We start from the raw sequence: 22,982 nt of genomic DNA, 5'->3' as shown, positions 1-22,982 counted from the left end.
ATGGCATAGTAGACATTACACTGGTCTTGGAATCAGTAAAATTCATCTCCGCGAGTTCAAATCCAGCCTCAGACACTTGACTAGTGATCCTGTTTACACTAACCTTGTTTACCTCAGTTCCTCATCAGTAAAATGAGCTGGAGAATGAAAATGGCAAATCATGCCAGTATCTTTGCCAAGAAAACCCCAAATGGGGTCATGCAAAGCCCACTAAAACAACAGAACAACAAATGTAGGAAGAGAGATTAGGAGATTATAAATTAGATGCACAGAAGTGGGGGCCATCTCAATAGAGAAAATTAATACAGGAGAATTAATGAGATAAGAGGGATCTAGGATAGAGCCTCAAGGACTACCCATAGCCAGGGGCCAAGACAATGCTTAACCAACAAAGGAGACCAAAGAGTGTCCGGGAGAGAGTATCTAAGAGGAAAGAGGGTAATTATTAGGGTCAAAAGTAGTCAAGAAGGGTTAGATTTGTTGATTAAGGAATCATTAGTGGCCTTTAAGAGAGTAATTTCATTTGGGTGATGAAGCTGGAAGCTATAAAGCAAGGAATTGAAAAGGGAATAGAGAGAAGTAGGGTCAATAAGAAGAAAAAGCTTTCTCTAGGAGTCTGGCTTGTCAAAGAGAAGCAAGATACAGGATTACAGCTTAAGATGTTATGGTCAAGTGATGATTTAAGAAAGGAGACGGGTATGTTGGTAGGCAATCAACAAACATTTATATTAAGCATCATTAGTGCCAGGCACTATGCCAGGTGCTAAGATATAGACAAAAGTACAAGTCATTGCTTAGAGGAGCTTATAGGCAGGTAAGAAAAGAAGTACATACAGAGGTACATACAGAATACATACAAAATAGATATAAGAATTTTAAGCGAGAGGCATTAAGAACTGGGGACTTAGAAAAGGGGAGGGAGAGATAAAAAAAGGCTCCATGTAGAAGGTGTTACTTGAGGAAGCTAGGGATTCTAAGTGTTAGAAGTGAGAAAGGTGTGCATTCCAGGTACAGGATGGCCAGTGTGAAAGGAAGAATTCAGCTGATTTTGAATACGAAAAAGGGGATGATTTTTAAGAGTAAATCTGCTAAGGGAAGTGATGGGACTGGGGTATGAGTAGAGTGGCTGGCCTTGGTGAGAAGAGTTATCTTTTCAAAGACTGGAATAAAGGAGAGCATGTGGGTAATGTCAGAGTTGTGAGTTACACAATAGGATAAAAGAGAGCTAAAAGGAAATAGCTTGTATTTTCTCAGTAAAAGTATGAGTTTCAGAAGCCTTCTGTTGAGAGGGAGAAGACAATACGGGAGGTTTGAGGAGAGAAGCTTTGGAATGACCAGATTTTGGGAACTGGGATCAAGGTATATTAGCGAAGGGCTAAAGTGAAGGCCCTATTGAGCTTGGACAGCTTGGTTGTGATTTCTTACAGCAGCAAATGAACAAACCCAAGGCCTTCTCATCACTTCACTCCAAATAGACTCCTTTAATTCCTGAAATTATATATACCATTTTACCAATTGATTTCATCCTAATCTGTTCTAAATCTATTCATCTTCAACTGCTTCACATGACTGCAACAATCCATTTCACCAAGTCCTTCAACGACCTCCCATTAATTCTAGGAGACACTTCACTAACCTCATTCTTCGTACTTCTATTGCTCCTTGATCTGGGCTATGCTTGCTCCAGTAGGAAAAACTGGGGTGGGGGTGGTAGTCATAATATTTGGACTACTGTCCTAACCAAAATGAACCTTAGAGAGAATCCAAAGATTTAGATTAACTAGTACACAGCCCCTCATTTTTCAGATGAAATAACTGTTCTTTAAGGTCCTTCCACTTCTATGATCTAATTCAGTCATCTCATTTTAGACACCGAAAACTTTCCTCATACTATGATAAACACTATGATCCTCTTCTAGATCATACTGAAAGGATCCTCCATTTCACCCTTCTCATGCATAAAATCTTAGAATCATCTTAATGCCACTTCTCCCACATCCCTGTTGTAAATCTCTCCTAGTCCAATTACTAACATCTTGATTACTGGTCTACTTCTAATCAGCTCATACATACTACATTTAATAATGTTACTTCTAAACTACTGCATGAAACACATCCATGTTGCCCTATAAATATCTTAAACAGTTCACAATTAAGTCACCAATAACCCCACAAGCCCAGCTATTATAACTCATTATGTACTTTTTTGGTCTGGGGTGTCAAATTCTCTAGATTTCCTCTAATCATCTCCTTCAACTCTAGGCCTTCTTCCCAGGACTGGGTACATAAAACTGTTACACTACAAAGCTAACTGATTTAAGACTCTTGTCTCTCTTTCACAGGTTACCTCAAATCACACTAATCTATCAACAAAAATAAATGAGGAACATATGCAAAACCACATTCTAAACTCTTGATCACCACCCCTCAAAAAAAGTTAATACTCATATATTTGCAACACATTCAGAGTTTTCCCTCAAAACAATCCTGTGAGACAGGTCATGCAAGTATCACCCACAATTTACAGATAAAGAGACTGAGGTTTCCAAAAGCAAAACCATTTATGTTAAGTCAGTGTTATTAACTCTCACAGCTGCCAATCAAACCCAAGGCTTCAGATTTCAAGTCCAATGTTCTATCCACTGTACCACTTTCTTTTGGTTCAACCACTTCCCCCTAACTCAGAGGTACCAAAATTTTCCACACAGGAGACATAGGCCTATCTCAGAAAATTTTGTCAAGAGCACAGCTATTGTCTCAACATTCTGAATAAGCAAGATCATTGTAAGAAAGTGGTAGAAAAGAGCTATAACCTCGAAAACAGTCTTTGTAGGTTATAAGAGGCAGAAGGAACTTCAATCAACAATTATTTAAAATGCCTACTAAGTGCCAGGGACTAATCATTTAGTTCACTACCTTCATTTTATAGATTAGGAACTGGAGCCCCAGCAAAGCTTAGCAAATGGAAGAGCTAGGACAAGGACCCTAATCTTTTAAGTCCAAAACCAGTGCTATTGTCACACATCAGAGCAAAATCTGAGAGTACTCAGTTGATGCCCACAGCTACTTCTAACAAGCATTAATGGATGCTCTTGATGTCCACTCCCATTTTTGCTTAGAAAAAGCAAATGTATTAAATATTGGTTAAGGTAATGAAAAAACATAAACCAAAAGCATTAAACATAATATTGAATGTGTAAAAAATAAAAGTAAATAGTTTATAGATTTAGCCTCACAAGTCAGCAGACATCTTAGGGGAAAACACACTTTTTCAAAATTTAAAAAATTTTTCTACTGCTGAAATAAGAACTGCCATGCACAAAAGCTTTAAGAGCACTAATACAATAGATGATCTAGACTAAAGGTTAAGAATTTTATGTGATATTATATTAACCTAAAAAACATACCTTACAGATCAAGAGTAAAATTCTGTACATGCAATGACAAAGCTAAAAATGTTATCTGTCAGTAACAAGGCTGAATCACAGTAGTCACCCACTCCACCCAACATATCCACCCCTTACTAAGGCAGAACAGTTTAAAAGCTTGGAAAACTTCCCTTACCTACTGCTTGCCAGAAATGATTCCATTTTAGCAGATCACAGTTAAACTAAGGCAAATGCAGGAAAATGTTAATAAACTCTTAGAATTGATACAGCCCAAAATAAAATGGTTAGTTGCTTTGCTTCCATGCCATTAATTGTGCTTTTTCCAGGTTTGATGAACCTTAAAACTAAGTTTTATATATTTCATATATATATACATATTCTTAAAATGCATCAATAGCAAAACTTTAGATTCCTTTAATAAAGTGTTGTTTGAAAATTCAGTTATGACAAGTTTTGTTAGTATAAAATAGAAAATCCTATCACAATTTTGTCTTTTTGTGCTGCAAGTCAACTTCTTCCCCACCAAAAAAGCCAGCATTCGTATTCTACATTTGCAAATTGTGCTGAAATGTATTTCAGAATTTGCAAATTGTGCCAAAGTTATTCCTTCTCTTCAAGGCAGATATGTAACAACCTAGAACTGTGAAACTTCTCTATCTGAAAGGTCTGTACTTCAGAAGAAAATCTTCAAGCTGCACTTAAGAGAGTTTAGATTACACTGGTAAACTATTAGGTTTGACTGGTGGGCTTTCACATTTATTTTTATGTTATCTTAATAACAAATCCTGCTTATTTTTAAAAATGTGTTACGTATTTGGCTTAGATTCCACTAAACCAGTCAGTCATTTAGATATGTAAAAAAAGTAATTTCTGACAGTTTTAAAAGCTTTTCCACAAAGAGAAAGTATACTATAAAAAGATTTGCTCATTAAAAAGCAACTTGAGTCTTACTTAAGCAGTAAAATTTATTAGGGAACCAGAAACGAGCCACCTAGCAAAAATTCCAAATCCACCAGCTAAAGAACTCTGTTTAGGGTCAAATAATGCAGGTTCCCCCTTCCCTTCAGAAGGTAGTACCTGTATTTCCCATTTCAGAAATAGGAAATCAGGCAAGATGATCAGATCCGGCTTCTAGCAAAGCAGTGCAGAAGGGGCGCGGGGGGCTTCTAACCATCCCTTTTCTCCCCTACCCCCAACCCTTTTAAGTAGGGGAGCCAGGACTCACCAGGACGGTGGTGCAAATGGATCTCAGTTCACACTCCACTTTCTCCCGGTAGTCCTTGACCAGCTGCATCTTCTTGTCGCTGGTGTCGGTTTTCTGCTCGATACTGGAAATGACCCTCCAGGCTGACCTTCGCCCCCCGACCACGTTCTTGTAGGCCACCGAGAGCAGGTTGCGCTCCTCGTTAGAGAGCTCGGCCCCCTGCTCGGTCACCGCCTTCATGCAGGTGGCCATGTCGTCATAGCGCTCGGCCTGCTCGGCCAGCTTGGCCTTCTGGATCATCTCGGTCTTCTCCATGGTGGGCTGGGTTCGGGTGGGCACGGGAGCAGCGGCGGCAGCAGCGGGGCTCCGGGGCGAGGGAGAAGCGGCACCGAGGGGGGCAGGAGAGAATCAGCCCAGGTCAGGAGGAGTCCTCGAAAGCCTAAAAGGGGGCAGGAGGGGAGCAGGGCAGGAAAGGAGGGGCAGACAGCAGAGAGCCAACGAGAAGGGGCGCGAGAGGCAGGGAAGAGAAGAAGGCGACCGCGTCAGACCAGGCGTCCTCCGCCCCGCCCAGCACCTCGGGCACCCAACCTGGGGCTGCCCCGGCCGCGGCCGCCTTTTGTCTCCGCAGCGCTTTCCCAGCCCCCTCCTCGGGCCGGTAGCCGAAGCACCGCCCACCCCGGCCACACCCACCGCCCGAGCACCTAGGGAGGAGGGGCCGGAGGGAAGGGGGGACCCAGACCGCTCCGAGCTACTGGGGGGGTGGGGAGGCCCGCGACGGGAAACCCCCGACACCTCCCGAGCTCCGGCCCCGCCCTTCTCGGGTGTAAGGAGGGGGTGATCTCCCAGGACCTACTCCACGGGCTGTCCCCGAAAAGCAGACACGAGGAGAATGAGGCCAGGGGAAGGAGGAACGAGAGGATGGGTGCTCCCCGAAGGCCGAGCTCGGGGCTCGAACAAATACTGTAAGGGTGGAATCGACGACCCGAGGAGAAGCAGAAGGCGGCAACGGGAGGAGGGGAGGGCGGGCCGAGGGAGGGGGCGGGGAACGACGCGCGTGCAGACCGGGACGGGTCCGGGCGGCGGCCACCCTCCCTGACCCCAAGGCTGGGTCAGGCCGCCCCGCCCGTGGGGAGGCGGGAAAGGGATGGTCACGCCGCCACCTCGGGGGCCCCCCAATCCCAGCCCCGAACTCATCTCAGCCTCGGCTCCCTTCCAGGAAGCACAAAATGGATGCGGTGGCGGTTAGTGCCGCACCCCACCCCCACTCACCACCTCCCCTCCCCTCTCGAGCAGACCCAGAGCATACTCCCTGACCTCCCCGCCGGCCTCGGCCACCCTTCCCCACGGAGGGAGACCCGCCGAAGGGTCCTGGCCGTGGCCGACCGCTCCCGCCCCCCAGCTCTCACCTTCACCTTCACCGCCTCGGATCGCCCCTACTTTGATCCGCTTTAGGCTTTGGCGAAGGAGCCTCCCCGTCTCACCCTACCCCCAAGCGCTGAGAGGCGGGCGGCGGCGGAGGCCAGCCCACTGTCCGCGGTGGTCCAATGCGGCGCGGCCATTCTTCTGCCCGTCCCGCCTCCCTTCAAGCTGCTGACCAATGGGACTGGAGCGCGCGGAAGAGGAGGGGGGTTGAAGGGGGAGTGGGCGGGGTGGGGTAGGGTGGGGAAGGAGTGGAGGGAAGGAGGGTGGGTCAGGCCCCGCAAGTTTGGTTGGCCGGTAGGCTGCGGCTTCGGCCACGGGGTTTCCTCCAATTAGATCCAGGGTAAAATCACGTCACTGTCGTCATGGCAATGCAGTTACAACCCCCCCCCCCCCAGTCTTTTCTCGGAGCCGGCCTGGGTGCGGCACGAGACCGAAAGAGGCTCTCGGGACTTCTAGCCGGGGCGGCTAACGCGCGCCCGTGCTGCTGCTGCTCTTGCTGCATGGCATCGTGCGGCCCCGCGGCAGCCGTTGTAGGTTTTGGGGCGGCTTTGGGATGCGATGACATAATCGGCGGCTTTGTCGCCCAAGCTCCTTTCCGCCCACCCTTCCTTAATCTTGACAAAGGCCGCCGCGCTCGGCGCTGCTAATCCACCAGAGTCCCCGGCCCATCGCGCCCTGTAAGAATGCGATTAGGACTGCGAATTAGAAGCAGGCACGTCCCTGTGACAAAGGCAGGGAGGGGTCGGAGAACCCGAGTGAAATGGCTCAGGAGAGTCAAACCCTGTAGCATGAACTCCGGCCCCAAGACAGAAGAAGCCCAGAGTTTGGTCCCTCCAGACGTTGGCCTCGGACTCTCGCAGGCCGGGTGACCTTACGCTAGTCCCTTAACCCCGCTGGCCCCATTTCCTCATCGGTCAAATGAGCTGCAGAAGGAAATGACAAAGCCCTCCAAGTGGGGAAGAGCCACCGCCTGTGTGACCTTTGGCCCGGCACTTATTTCCTCGAGCCCCGGTTGGTTCCTGGTCAGATAAGGGAGGCTGGAACGGCTGGTCCCCGAGGTTTGTCTGGGCCGCTGCCACGTGCCAGGGATACAAAGAAGAAAGCCATCTCCCCCCGGGCCGGGACCTCCTAATGGGGAGCAGCGTGAAGACACTTCCGGGCAGCTTGAAAGGAAGGGTGCTGGAGGTCCAGAAAGGCCTGAAAGGGATGGTGGTCCGGCCCCAAGTCTCGGGGCCGGCGTCGCCCGGCAGGCCTTGGCCCGGCCTGGAACATGGAGGTGGAGAGGTCTCAGAGGTGACTTAGCAGAGGAGGCAGTGGAGCCTCGGAGAAGGAGCCTGGCCTGTGTAAGGCGGTGACCCGCGGCACTCCGCGGCCCTTGTTTCTGAGATGGAGCCCCGGGCTGCAGCGCCCTCCTCGGCTTCCTTCTCCCCTCCGCTCCAGACCTAAAGAACTGGGATTTAAATTCTCACTCGCTGACCGCCTCCGCGTGACCTTGGACGAGTCATTTCCCCTCAGCCCCGGTGTCCTCCGTCTGACATGAGAGGGTTGGAATGGGTGAACTGGAGGGTTCCTGCGGTTTTGTCGCGGAGGCCTCTCTCAGGGTTACCTTCTGGTCTAAGTCAGCCTCCTAAACATTCATTAAGCTCCTGCTTTGTTCAGAGACAGTCCCTGCCCCCCAGGAGGAATGGGGAAGACCACGCACAAAAGTGTATTTCCTTTCCCTCCTATATAAGGAACCTTACACAGAAGGTGGCTTTGCAAGTGGCTTGGGCTGCAAAATGCCTTTGCTGGATAGCTGGAATTCCCTAATGAGTGGGCTATGAAAGGCCGAGGAATAGAAAGGAACTTTGAATTGCCGATCCAGAATGGCCCAAATATTTGGAGAATCTCTAGAATGGAAAGGCTGAACCCGGGAAGGGATGGGAATGTGGTGAAAGGCCCTTCCAGAAATAAGCACCACACACTACCTCCCTGACCCCTTTGAAGGCACACAGTTCCATATCTATAGTAAGTGCTCAAAAATGTTGCAAGAATTTAATTTAGGAAAGAGCTTGTTCTATTTTGACAAGCAATAGAGACAGAGTTTGGAGACAGAGAGAGAGTGCATGTCTTCATGTAAAAATGTCCTGACCTTCCTAACATAAGGCCCCTGGTGTTATTCCTGGAATCCCTGGGGTAGGGCTTCAGATACAAGTGTTTATGGTTGTATAGACAAGGCCAGAGCAGGACCCTGAGAAATCCCAGTGGAAGGAATTTGCATGTGGAAGGGGATATGATAGGTCGGATAAAATGCTTTCTGTATAACCAGTGCATTTCAACAAGGCTGACATAAGAGCCAGACTGGACTAGGAAAAACATTGAAAGATTGGGCTGGTGTCAGAGATGGTTAAGAAACTGTTAGGAGGCTAAACCAGAGGCAGTCATAGTGGGTGTGCTGGCTCCCTAGGATCACAGAGGTATTTGTGTGATGGAGGGCCTGCTGCTCAAGCAGAAGGAGGAATTCTGTTATAGTGGAAAGAGCATGGGCCTGGAGGTCAGGAGGCCTTTCTGTGGAAAATTAGAAAGTAGTGTGGAAGGAACAGAGGATTTGCTGACAGAAGCCCTGGGCTCGGGTCCTAGCTCTGGCACATAATTAGGCAATTTGGGACCTCATTTAAGCCTGAAGTGTGCTTTAAAAAAAATATTCACAAATATTTGAGTAGTATTTTTCATTCAGAATACCCGTACATTATTATTATCAATATCTCTACTAATTAGTCAACAAGCATCTATTAAGCATCTACGATGTTCCAGGTCCTCAGTATCAAAAGAAAAAACATGGACCTTGCCCTCAAGAAGCTCCTGTTTTAATGGAGGAGACAAGATGCCCACAGGTTTAAGCTACAGCCCCTTCCTTTTCTTCTCAGTATTTGTACACTTTGTCCCTTCCATGTACTGTATCGTTGACCTTCCCTGTTTTTTGCATTTAAAAACCTCTCTGTTTTTTGCATTTAATACTCCATGTTCTTGCTGGGTTCTTTTTTATGGAGTGGCCCCGATGTGAGGAACACTCTCCCTCCTCACTTTTGCCATTTGGTTTTTGTACAAACAGATTTTACACACACACACACACACACACACACACACACACACACAGCTAACATTTATATAACCCTTATTATTTACTAGACACTATACTAAGCATCTTACGATTATTATCTCATTTGATCCTCACAACCACCCTGGGAGGTAGGTGCTATTATTATCACCATTTTACAGATGAGGAAACGGAGGTTAAGTGACTTGCTGTACACACACACGCATACGTATATGTACATATGCAGTCTGAATGAAAGATGATTTTAGACAGAAGGCACTGATGAGTTGGAGGGGGATAGGGAATTGGGAAAGGCCTCTAGCAGAAGGTGGCATCTGAGTTAAGTCTTATAAAAACCAAGAGGCAGAAGTGAGGAGGGAGAGTGTTCTTCACATTGGGAGCAGACCATGAGAAAGAATCGAGTGAGGACAAGGAGTATCCTATACAAAGAACAAGGAGAAGTCAAGTGATCTAGTGAGATCACAGGGGTGGAGAGCCTGTGGTCTTAAGGTTACATGTGTGCTCATCCTTCGTTGCTGAAGAAGACTATGCCATCAGAGAAATAATGACATGACTTGCACTTGACTTTGTTCTTTTGAGTGAGGGAGGGCTGTGCAAGTCACCAACCTCACTTCTCCAGAGCCATCTGAATCCAGTGACCAGATATTCATCAGGATGACTGGAGGTGACCCAGGATGAGGCAATTGGGGTTAAGTGACTTGCCCAAGGTCACACAGCTAGTGAATGTCAAGTGTCTGAGGTGAGATTTAAACTCATGTCCTCCTGACTCCTGCACTGGTGCTCTATCCCATAGGTTACATGTGACTTCAGTCAAAAGGCTACTCTTAAGGATTTAGAGGGCCACATGTAGCCTTAAGATCACAGGTTCCTCACCCAGGATTAAAGGATAAGCATACTGGGAAGGAAGGAAAGGGCCACCTTGTGAAGGGCTTAGCATGTGCGTATGTACTTAAGGTTTTATATTTGATCTTGGAGGTAATAGGAAGCCACTGGAGTTTGTTGGGGGTGGTATTGATGGGAACAAGGGAAAGGGGAGGCAACAAACATTTATTAAAAGCCTACTATGTGTCAGACATTGTGCTGAGTACTTTACAGATACCTCATTTGATGGTCAGACCTGCATTGTCACTTAACCTCTGTTGCGGTTTTCTTAACTGTAAAATGGACATTATAATAATAACTGATTCATTTACCCCACAGATGTAAGGAGGAAATGAAATGTTTGGTTAAGTACTTTGAAAACCATAAAGCACTATATATTCAGCTGTTATTATTAGTTCTACCTCTGCTAACTTGTCGTGACCTTAGGCCAGTTCTATGCACCTCCCTGTACTTCAGTTTCTTCTTTTGTACGGTTGAGATCCATTATCACCCATTCTTCAGCTGGGTTGTGAGGATGCAAAACAACAATGGAAAAGGTGAATTAGAGGGTATTTTTATGAGGACCCAGGAGAAGTAGTTTGAAAGCATTGGGTAAGTTCCTGTGATCCCTTGTCTTTCAAGACATGATTTAAAAAAAAAAAATTTCATTCATTTATTCAACAAACATTGATTATGTACCAGTTTGGTATAGAGCACAGTGATAGACTGGAAAAGCCCTGAAGGTGAGGTAAAGCATGGGTTTGCAGTCTAACAAAAAAAGATGAGACTCAGTCATAGATAAATATACACAATATGACACAGTAAATGCATTACAGCATGGAATCTTTACCTTTTTTGGGGTCATGGACTCTTGGTAACTTGTTGAAACCCTTCTCAGAATAATGTTTTTTAATGTATGAAATAAAATACATAGGATTACAAAGCAACTTTGTTGAAATAGTTACCAGAATTTTTCTTAAACCAAAAAGGTCAAGGACCCCAGGTTAAGAACTCCTTGAGGTGGTTGTTCAGTTGTGACCAACTCTTTGTGACCCTCACTTGGGGTTTTCTTGGCAGAGATCCTAGAGTGGTTTGCCATTTCCTTTTCTAGCTCATTTTACAGATGAAGAAACAGAGGCAAACAGGGTTAAGAGACTTGCCCAGGGTCACACAGCTCGGAAGTGTCTGAGGCCAGATTTGAACTCAAGGAGATGAATTCTAGTTCCTGACTTTAGGTGCAGTGCTCTATCTACCTATGCTGCCCAAGAACTCCTGCATTAGAGAAATGAAAAACAAATCCCCATCTGAGGTCCAACAATCTTGACTCCAGAGTCTTCCGCACCTAGGAGAATTTTGTGTAAGTAAAGGAAAAGAAGGATGATAGGTTTGTAAATATAGCGTTGGAAAGTACCTTCTAGCTCATATAGTCCAGTCTCTTATTTTACAGAGGAAAAAACCAAGGTCCAAAAGCTTGAGGTCTTTACTGGCACATAACTGATCAATCTGTAAATGCTTATTGTTCCCTTACTGTGTGCCTGGGCTGTCCTTTTTGGGGGACATGAGAAGTAATGACATTGTCCCTGCCTTCAAGAAGCACACAGTGCAGTAGGGTAATGTTGACCAAGAGCATGCTCAAAGTCCACATTCATAATTTGGAGGAAGATTACCGGATACATGTAACAAAGAAAGGACAGAGAGGTTTTCTGATCTCTGCCAGTCTTGTTATAGTTTTCTGAGTTCCCTCCTACCCCTTGCTCCTAGGAGGTAACGGAAGGGCGTGGTGTGTGAAAATGTGAGTGAAAGATAAAGGTTGTTCCTCGTTGTTATTATAATTGGTGGAGCTCATAATCGGTGGAAGCTACATTAAATCTACATTGCAGAAAAGAATGAGTTCTGCTCACTGTGAGATTACTAGCACATACTCTTTTACGTTATTCATTTGCCACCACAGGGATCAAGTTAGGAAACATTCTCCCTCTCCCCACATCTGGTATTTAATTCACAGACATCTGAGGAGAATTATCATTCAGATTCCTAATATACTTATCATCAGCATCTTTATTTGATTATTTCCTGTGATTAAAAATCATTTCTCTCAAGGAGTTAAGTACATACGCACATGCTTGCAAACATACATCACAGAACCAAAAGTCAACTGGTAGACATACAAGTCTCTTATTCCGAAATATAATCAAAGGACTTAGAATCAGAATTAGGCATGGCTGCTTGGGAAAAGTACACTTGGTTAGGAATAAAGGGAGCTGAGTTCAAGTCTTGGCTTCCCAACTGGCTACTTTTGTGACCTTAGATAAATCTCTTACCCTCTCTGGGGCTGCTTCCTCCTCTGAGAAATAAAGGGGAGTGGACTGGATTACCTCTAAGGTATCTTCTAGCTCCTAATTCATCGTAGTCCTTAATTAATTTAGCATTAGATACAATTATGAAAAAAACTAAAGTTCACTAGTGAACTTTCTGTTTTGCCCTCTTCTTAGGTCTTTTTCAGGCTCTCTATCCCCTATTCCCCCCCATTCCACCCCACTGTCCTCTTTCAAAATCTGCAAATGATAGAAGCAGTTGCTTATTTCTATACTTAGATGGACTTCATCACTGTACTCCTTCCACTATATAGTCCACCAAACTATAATCATTCCCTGCCCCCCACCTTCTTGTCTAGTATAATTCTTGCTAAAGGCTTCCTTATAAACCCATAACAAAGGCTCATCATCATGGCTAACATCTATATAGCACTTAGTGTGTAGCAGGCACTTTACAATTATGACCTTCAGAAACATTTATTAAGCATCTACTGTGTGACAGGCTCTGCACGGAATGCTTGACAAATATTACCTCATCTGATACATAGTGAGGCACAGCACAATCTATAGAGCGCTAGGCCTGAAGTCAGGCAGGTGAGTTCAACTCTGGCTTCAGACACTTACTATCAACAAATCCCTTGTCCCCTGTGGGGATAATAATAAATAGTACTTACTATATTATTAGTAATATAATAGCAAATAGTACTTACTAAATAATAAACACCTCCTTGTGAGGACCAAATGAAATCTACAAGGAAAGTTGTCTCTGCTTTTGGTTAGACAAATGCCTGTAAGAGGACTTAGTACCTGATACATCTTGAGGTCAACATCTTTTAATCATAGAATTTTAGAGCTAGAAAGCATTATCTAATCCAATTCTCTCATTTTATAAATGAGGAAACTGAGGCCCAAAGCCAATGACTTGTTCAAGGTCATGTAGCTAGTTAGTAGTGGAGCTGGGACATCATGAGAGAGTGAAAATACCAAGGAACTCGGAGGCAGAAGACTTGTGTTGGAGACGTACTTCATTTAAACTGTCCATCTACAAACTACTCTTCTCGCCTCTTTGTGTGAAACAAATGAGAATGCACATGAACATGCATGCTAAACTATTAAATGCTATATATTATAATATATCATTTATAGGTATTATAATTAACCCAGGTTTTTTGATTCTATACATCGTTCTTCTCTAAACTCTACATTGTTATTCCTTATCGTCTGCTTGACTCATGAATCATAAGATTCAGTACTTGGGGTGGAAAGGGGTCTTTAGAGAGCTTCTTGTAGCTCTCCTTGCTACAAGCTCTCCTTGTAGCTCTTCCTTCATTTTGTAGATTAAGAGGAAAACAAGGACCCAAAAGGCCTTAATGTCTAAGACATTAAGTGGCAAAGCCAAAACTCGGTCATAGGTCTTTTCACTGTATATGCAGTGCTTTTTCAACTAAATCAAATCGTTGACTCTAGTCTGAGTTAGTTTAGACAGTACAGACATGTCAAATTTGCTAGGAGCCAGGAGAGTTCAGCAGGGCAGGTTCTAGATCATTTGCTATATTTGTATTATGCATCTCTATAGTGCACATATAATGTAATATTGTGCATTACAATTAGCTGTGTTGCTAATTGTATTGTATCTGTTGGTATGCTTTGTGAGGATAGATACATGTCTTATGTAAGTTCTACATCTCCCTTAGCAGCTGTCTTTGCATATAGTCAACACATAAATGTCTATTTAACCTGAATAAATCTGGGTACTCATGATGAGTTGTATTTTTAAAGTTATAGATTATAATGAATATATATAAGTAAACATTATGACTTAGTCAGTACAAACCCTCACAAAATAATGTGAGGTAAATTGCTAAAGAATACATATTATTCCCAATGGTGGACCTCAAGGCAAAAAGCCTTCCACACTCAGAGAGAGAAATATGGAAGTCACTCACATAATGTAGCAGATCATGTTTGTGTATGTGTATCTGTTTGTGTATCATGTTCTGATTTGTTATACGGATTCTCTCATTTATCTTAGTCTGACTACACAGCATGACGATAGTGAAAATATACTCAATAGGAAAGTTTATGTAGAATCTATACAGAATTGTATGCAGTCGTGGGGAGGGAGGGAGGTAGTGGGGGGTGGGTGGGGAGGGATAAAATCGCAATTGTATGGCAGTGATTGTTAAACATTAAAAAAAATAAAAAAATTAATAAAAAAAAAAAAAAAAGAATACATATTATTCAGAGGATCATAGATTTAGAATGGAAGAGACCTCAAAGGTTATTTACTTCGCTTACCTCATTTTATACGTGAAAAAAATGAGGCCTGGAAAATTAAGGTCCTTACAACTATGCCCACTAGTCTTTAATCAGAAAGTATCTGTTGATTTCTTACTATGTATAAAGCATGGTGAAAGGTATTTTGATAGTCAGAAATGAAGTTACAGAGACTAACCTAGAATAGCTTAAGATATGGTACCTGGCATAGCAGACGGAAAAGTGGTCCTGGAAGCAGGAAAACCTGAGTTCGTATTATGCCTCTGACCTTTATTAGCCATCTCCTGTCAAGCCACTTAATCATTTTACTAACCAGTTGGGCTGCAATGTAATGAACTTACAAATCCCTGACATATTGATGTGTCATTTTGCTCCACTCATATAGTCTCAGAGAACCCAGGCTCATTGGAGGACTGTAGCAGAGGAAAAAGGTAATTTAATTGAGTATTTCTTCATAGTGGAGGAGGAGAGACAGAAAAACGAAAGTTTAACTCATAGGATTTAAAATTAAGAATAATAAATTTACAACCTAATCCAGTACATAAAATAACAATGATGACAACAAGGTTAAAACCTTCTATATTTGGGCCAGATGAGAAAGAGGAAAAAAAAAATCCAGAAGCAAGTGGTAAAGAGAAAGAGACCCTGGACACCCAGGAGCAAAAAGGAGAGAAAAACACCCAGGCCAATGAGAGATAAAGGGAAGGACAGACATCTAGGACAGAGGAGTACAGTATAGTGTGCTGGAAAAAAAATATTGATGACCTGGAATCAAAAGATCTGGATTCAAGTCCCAGTTCTTAGTTGTGACACTGAACAAGTACTTCTCCTTTCCAAGTCTTAAAAATCATCTAGGTTCATAAATGTAAAACTGGAAAGGACATTAGAGAATATCAAGTATTAAGTAGCTAGGTGAGCTCAGTGGATAGAGCATAGGCCCTGGAGTCAGGAGGACCTGAGTTTAAGTCTTAACCTCAGATACTTACTAGCAGTGTGACCCCGGGCAAATCACTTAACCCAGATTGCCTCAATAAACAAAACCAAAACCAAAACCATCAAGTACAACACTCTTATTTCACAGATGAGGTTAAGTAACTAGCCCATAGTCACAAACACACAAGTAGTAAGCATTCAGAGAAGGCATTTGAACTCAGGTCTTCCTGACTCCAAGATCCAGTACTCTACTCACAATTTCTAGCTCAAGTCCCTCAATTTTTAGATGATAAAACTAAGGTCAAAAAGAATGTTTCCACCTTGCTTCCTTCCCCCTACAGTGTAAGCTACTTGAGAGCAGAGATTTTTTGTTTTCCTATATATCCCCAGCACCTAACACAGTGCCTGACATTTTGTTATTCAGTTGTGTCTGACTCTTCATGACCTCTTTTGGGGTTTTCTTGGCCAAGATACTGGAATGGTTTGCCATTTCCTTCTCCAGCTCATTTTATAGATGAGGAAAAGAGGGTGAAGTGACTTGCCTAGGGTCACACAGCTAGTAAGTGTTTAAGGCCAGATTTTTTTAAAAATTAAATTATTTTATTTGTTTTCAGTGTTCTACAATCACTTCCATATATCACAGATTTAAGGCCAGATTTGAACTCGGGAAGATGAGACTTCCTGACTTCAGGCCTGATGCTCTATCCACTGTAACACCAAACTGTTCCTCTGACACAGTAAATAGTAGTTGATTGATTGATTAGAGAAAGTAATACCTCTGTATAGGCTCAAAGGAATATAGAACATGGATATTATCTAGTTCAACCCCATTGTTTGACTATTCTTTTTTTTTTTCTGTATTGAATTCCCATGTTGAGGACAGAGAAAATGCACATAAATATCAAAGTTATTATTAAACGATACTCTATGAGCATCTTGGCTCACAAGTATTTTATTGGTGATGTTGTGATGGAGGCCATGAGGTCTTCCTGCATTAGTGTTGATTAGTGTAAGGTCTGTGATACCTCTTTGGGTTATTTTGTTTATTACTAGCGTTTGATCAGCTCCATTAAAAAAAAACAAACAGTGTTCACTCTGAGCAGTTTGTGATCATGACTGGGAGAAATCAAAGCTCTTACTAAGATCTTCAAAGCAGTTTCTGCGTTAGGTTAAGTTACTGGAACATCAAGGCCGAACTGGCTGGATGTGCCTTTGTGGTTGTGCCAGTTGTTGACAGAACTTGACAAATAGTGAACTTGCCTTTTTTTTTTCTTTTTTGACTTGCTTTTTAAAAGATTTGCTTTGAGGCTTTTGCAATATTGGGCCCCTTGCACTCCCACAAGAAAAATCAGAGTTGACAATCTCAGGCAAAGGGTTTATAAGAGACCTGAAAGTTCTCCTTTCCCTCTGCAAAACCTTCCATAGTCTCTTTTCCCTCTCTCACTGCACCAGCTGGCCTACCATTCTCATTCCTTTATAGCTCTATTAAAGTCTGGAACTCATATCTATGAAGTACTATTTTTATTTTTTATAAATTCACGTTATGAAAGAATGCTGTGTTATGGTCACGAAATGACCATAGCAAATCATTTTATTTTTCTGGACCTCAGTTTCCTCATGTGTACACTGATTTCTAAGATTCCTTTCAGTTCATTGTATACTCTGGGAAGAAACCACAAAGGCAAAAAGCAGCAGATGTTGTATTTTTTTGTGCTTTTGTGTAAAAAATTAGGGATAGAAGAAATACTGAGATAATGCAGCTAGTTCTGTCACTGTTTAGGACTCCAATCAGATAACCATATTTTTTTTTATTTCTTTTAAAATAGATTTTAATTGCTCTATTTTGTTTTTATATGACCTTTTATATATTTTATTTTTAAAGCCCTTTGGAGAAGATTCCATAAATCCTCTTTGATTCCACTCCTGAAATTATGAGCTCCTCCTCCTGACTTCTCCATTTTTTTTTTTTGTTTTTTTGCTGATGACACTATCCTCCCAGTCACCCAGGCTCATAACCTTAGATTCATCTTAGATTCTTCTCCCTTACCACCCACACCCAATTAGTTGCCAACTCTTGTAGTTTCTGCCTTCACAATAATATCTCTCATATCCCACACCTCCTTTTTGCTGTCACTACTTAGTTCAAGCCCTTACCACCTCTCATTAACCCCCTAATTGGTTTTACCATTTCTTCAATCCAACTTTCAAAACTTTGTCTGAGTAATCTGACTAATGGAAACACTACAAGCATGTCACATATCCCCTCAAAACTATAAGCCTTTTCCTATCAGCTACTGGAATAAATGATTGCTTCCAGGCCTTGACATTTGAGACCTCCTGTAATATGTATCCTACCTATATATTCAGCTTTATGTCATACTTATATTCCCCTTTACATATTCTACATTCCAGCCAAATTGAGCTACTTTTTACATACTTTGTTCTTGTCTTGTCCTTCCCCATTTTTACACTTGTGTTCATACCTTCCCTCATTTCTAGATTGGACTTCTCCTTTTCCCCCATTTCTACTTGTTGAAATGCTTTTCTTCAAGACTTAATTTAAAGCCACCTTATTCAAGAAGCCTCCCCTGATTCCTCATCCTACAGGTGATAGTAATCTCTTCATCTTCAAATTTCTTTCTTTCTTTTTTTAAAGACAAATGGTTCCAAATTTTTATTTTTTAGTTTTTTGGAGGTAATTGGGGTTAAGTGACTTGCCCAGGGTCCCACAGATAGTAAGTGTCTGAGGCCACACTTGAACTCAGGTCCTCCTGTCTCCAGGGCCAGTTGCTTTATCCACTGTGCCACCTAGCTGTCCCCATCCCCAAATTTCTAATAGCAGTTTGCCTAGATCTCTACTTTGCATTTATCTCACTTTCCCTTGCGCTACATTAAAGTCTACTTGCTTCCCAACGGCCCTCTGCAGTTTATTTCTTATACATTATAAAATAAAGTAGGGCTTGAAGTACTTCACAGGGCAAAGAAATCAAGGCTGTCTTTTAAGAGTCAGAAAATCAATAGAATCTGTGATTAGTTGGTCAGACCTTTGCGCATGCACAAACTTAATTCTGTTTAAAAGAAACAACACAAAATCAAGACCTGATGCATTTATAAATGTTCCCACAGAAACCTGTCCTTGTTAGTATGTCAGTAGTTTGATAGTTGTTTATTCCACTTTGAAAAGACCACTTTGAACAGTCCTGATTACTTTCCAGAGGTTCACCACAGTATTAAAATTTCTGTGCTTGGTTTTCTAGGAGTCACCCCTGTGCATTTTCACTGACCTTGTTAATACAATTAATTTGCTTAGTATTCTACACAGGTTACATTTAATTAATTTGTTTAAGCTGCAAGTGAAGTGCCTGATAAGTAGGGAGATCAGTGACTATTAATTATTGTGTTTTTATAAGAAGGAGAGCAAAAAATGGAGTTGAATTTAAGCAGATATTCAAAATACTTTCAGAAACATGGGCATTGAGTGTTGTCCATTTTCTATTTGGGAAGTCTGAGTTTACGTATTCAGACACAATAAGATAATAAATAATGAATGAATATAATAAAATATAATATGGAAAATATATGTAGTAATATAGAAACATAAAATAACAAATATATAATAAAATATAAAAATAATGAAAAAAAAGGAAGAAGAATAATTCACCTTAATGATACTGTCAGGATCCTGAGGATCTCCAGAAATCCCTCAAGCTCTGATACAGACCCACCCAACAGGAAGAGGAACGAATGGCTCAGAAAGTGCTATGAAGGACATTTTTTGCTGACCTTGTTACACATCCTTGTCAGAGTCAAAACCTTTTGTCGTGCTCTAAGCCCAAGACCTTGGGCAGTTTGGCCGCCCTCCAGGGAACTATTCACAGGATAAGGCAAAACATTCCCATAGAAACAAAGGGAAAGAAGCCCAGGAATACGTGATTGTTCCATTGGCACTGCTAGGCTGCAATCAAATCCTACCTGTCTCTCTCTCCCTACTATAAAAGCCTGTAAGGTTCTGCAGAGGCAGGGTGTTAAACACCAGCAGTGATAACCCTAGTTCTTGCTTCTGCATCCAGGATGGGACAGAAACTGGTACACACCTTGAGGCTATTGGCTGCAGCTGCTGCCTTCTCACCCCATGGCTCATCGACACTGTCTTCTTTGCTGTGCTGGCTTTCCCCTTGCAAGAAAGTAATTGGTCTCTTTGTTATGATAATATATGAATAGCATTATATCATAGGCTTTTGAACTACAAGAGATTTTAGTCCAATCTTCTTCCTTTATAGATGAGGGAAGAAAGCCATCTACTATTAGAGCTAGAAGGGTTATTAGGCAGAGCTGGATTTTACAGATTGATTTTACAGATTTTACAGATGAGGAATCTAAGAGAAGGAAGTGTGTTGCCCAGAAGGGATGTGGGTTTGTGATGAGCGATTCACAATTCCCATACTATTGCAGAGTAGGGGGCAGCTAGGTGGTGCAGTGGGATAGAGCACCAGTGCAGGAGTCAGGAGGACCAGAGTTCAAATCTCACCTCAGACACTTGACACCCACTAGCTGTGTGACCTTGGACAAGTCACTTAAGCCCAATTGCCTCATCTTGGGTCCATCTCCAGTCATCCTGATGAATATCTGGTCACTGGATTCAGATGGCTCTGGAGGAGAAGTGAGGCTGATGACCTACACAGCCCTCCCTCACTGAAAACAAAGTCAAGTGCAAGTCATGTCATTATTTCTCTGATGGCATGGTCTTCTTCGGCAATGAAGGACAAACACACACTATTGCAGAGTGGTACAATGGAAAGAATACTGGATTTGGAGTTGGACCTGGCTTCGAATCCTAGTTTAGTTATTTACTATCTATGTGACCTTGGGCAACTTAGCTTTTAGCCTATATGACTTCTGGGGTCCTCCCCCAGGTCCAAATCTCTGATCTCTTTATAACCCCATAGGCTTTAAACACCAGCTGGTACCCTGACACAGGATGGGTCTATGATATAGATAAGAGTGGTAGGATTGCAGAGAAGCTGCAGAAGTATCCCTTTTCCTCCCACTAAAGACTTCCTTAACATCTGAGATTCTACTGTTATGAAATCTTAAGTCAAAAGAATGAATCCATAATGGTTTAATAATAAATTTAATTTATAATAATTTATTATATTATTATAAGACATAATGTATAATATATAAAATATATAATAGTATATTATAATATGATAATATATTATTATAATTTAATATTATAATAATAATTTAATAAATCCATAACCCCTGCCTTCTCAGCTTAGACTTAACACTGTTATTATCAGGCATATGTAATTATGTAAACTGTCATAGGATCACAATTCAAATCATTTTAATAAGCAGCTGTTAAGCACCTACTACGTGTAAGAAACTATGCTAATTAGGGATATGAGGACCAAACCAAAAGCATACCTGCCTTCAAGAAACTTAGAGTCTACTTGAGGATTATGACTTGTACACACGTTAGTCTATATGAAATAATTTCAAGAGTGAGAAAGCATTGTAAATTTGGGGTTTAGGAAAGGCTTCTTGGAAGGTGTGATGCCAGAACAGAGCTTTGAAGGAAGCTAAGAGATAAAGGTGAGGAGGGAGAGCATTCCCAACAGTTGTACCATCTATGGTAATGAAAAGACTATAAGTGACCTTAGAGATCGTCAAGTCTAATGTCCTCATTTTATAAATGAAGAAACTGAAGCCCAGAGAGGTTAAATGATTTGTATAAGATCACACAAGTATCACAGAATCTTGGAGCTGAAAGCACCTGAGAAGACATCTATAGCTATACTGATCCCCATACCAGTCATTCTCCTTCAAACTCTATAACTTCCCAGTTCCTCAGCCTTCTTAAATCTCATAAGCTACACCTTCATCCCACCTGAACCACACATTAGATCTGCATACATTAGATCTTGACATTGCCCATAAATATTTCATTTCCTTGATTAAAAACTTTTGACATTCCTTTATTGGACCACAACCTCCCATCATTCCACATCTTCAAATGCCTTACTCCTCCTAACCCTATTCTTCACTTTCATCTAGTTCTAATCTCTTTACCCCTTTATACTTTCTCAGACCTGCCCTAATATCACTTTCTTCTCTTTCCAATCTCAACCCTAAAGTTAGCAATTTCAACTTTATACTGTCCTCTATTTTTGAATCAGATTAAGCCTACCATCTGCCTCCTCTGCTCCTCATATACTTCTGAATAAAAATGGAGGAAATCTCAGAAGTGTGGTGACTAGCTACATTATATATTCATGTATTCCAAGTTCAATTGGACTCTCATTGCAATAAAGCTGTTCATTTATTCCTCCCTAATTTATTCCCCATTTCATTTCCTACAGAAACAATTTTAATCCTTTTTTTCCCTCTTCATTCCTCCCATAGCTCCCCTTACTCCTTTTCTCTTAGCTGAGGACTGGGAAAATTGAGTCGGTTCAACATAAATAGCCTCTTCTCCTCCCTTCTTTTCATCTCACAATCCCTTGACATGATGATCTCTCCCTCTCTTCTCTTTTCCTTAGGTTTCTGACAGAGGTAGCCCTTCTTGTCAAGAGAATTTGGGCTTATTCACTCCCACCTTCTGCAGCAGATTATAACCTTAATCACTATCCATTACCCTAAGTCCTCAACCTCTCCCTATTTAGTGGTCCCTTCCTTACAGTCTTCAAATATTCTCAGTCCTCCCCCCATCCTTAAAAAAGTTTTCACTAGACCTTACCATCCCCTCAAACTATTGTCCTGCATCTTTCCTCTCTTTCTTAGATGAGCTTCATAAACAAGCTGTCTACATTTGCTGCCTCCACTTCTCTTTTAGCCCTTGACCTTTTGTAATATGGCTTCTAACCTCATCACCCAATGGAAACTGCACTCTCCAGTATTATAACAGTCTCTTAATTGCCAAATGTGGCCTTTTTCAGACTTCATCCTTCTTTGATCTCTCTGCTGCATTTGGCACCATGAACCATTTGTTTCTCCTGGATATTCTTTTCTCTCTAGAATTTTGTAACACTTAGTATCTCCTGATTCTCCTCCTACCTTTCTGAATGCTCCTTCTCGGTCTCTTTTTCTGGCTCATCATTCGTATCACACATCATAAATGTGGGCGTTCTCCAAAGTTCTTTCCTAGTCCCTCTTTCTGTATAACCCCATCAGATCTCATTGGTTTAACTATTATTTCTATGTAGATGACTTACCAGTCTCTTTACAAGCTCCAGTCTTTATTTAGCCTGAGCTTCAGTCCTGGTTTAACCTGTCTGCAATGATAGTTTTACCAGGGTGCGGCCACTGAGCGTGCTACAGCTTCTTGGAGCCTCAGGTGAGAGTTGAGTGCCAGGTAGACACCAACAGAGGATGAGCAACCCTGGAAAGAGCTCACACCAGAGAAGCTAGTCCTCTGGGACAACACATACACCCACTGATCAATCCCAATTCATGCCTTGTCAAAGATCTCCTCTACAATA

The 22,982-nt window shown here is 42.2% G+C and overlaps 1 protein-coding gene across 2 annotated transcripts in view; it reads right to left on the bottom strand.

Moving 5' to 3' along the window:
• YWHAQ (tyrosine 3-monooxygenase/tryptophan 5-monooxygenase activation protein theta) overlaps positions 1 to 6,198 on the bottom strand; it is a 32,824-nt gene extending 26,626 nt beyond the window's left edge. Inside the window, exons 1-2 of one of the 2 annotated variants that reach the window (XM_072634249.1) lie at positions 6,000 to 6,198; positions 4,615 to 5,032 (exon numbers count right to left, since the gene is read on the bottom strand). In XM_072634249.1, the coding sequence (XP_072490350.1) occupies positions 4,615 to 4,908 (294 nt within the window). In that variant the 5' untranslated portion in view covers positions 4,909 to 5,032; positions 6,000 to 6,198. Of the gene's footprint in view, positions 1 to 4,614; positions 5,033 to 5,446; positions 5,687 to 5,999 lie in introns of those variants that run through there. The other variant, XM_072634250.1, reaches the window with a different exon arrangement.
• Positions 6,199 to 22,982: the final 16,784 nt, after the last annotated feature.

This window comes from Notamacropus eugenii, chromosome 1, assembly GCF_028372415.1.
Source record: "Notamacropus eugenii isolate mMacEug1 chromosome 1, mMacEug1.pri_v2, whole genome shotgun sequence".
NCBI classification, from domain to species: Eukaryota; Metazoa; Chordata; class Mammalia; order Diprotodontia; family Macropodidae; genus Notamacropus; species Notamacropus eugenii.
Note: the sequence above shows the minus strand (reverse complement) of the source record. Positions and strands in the feature narration are given on the sequence as shown.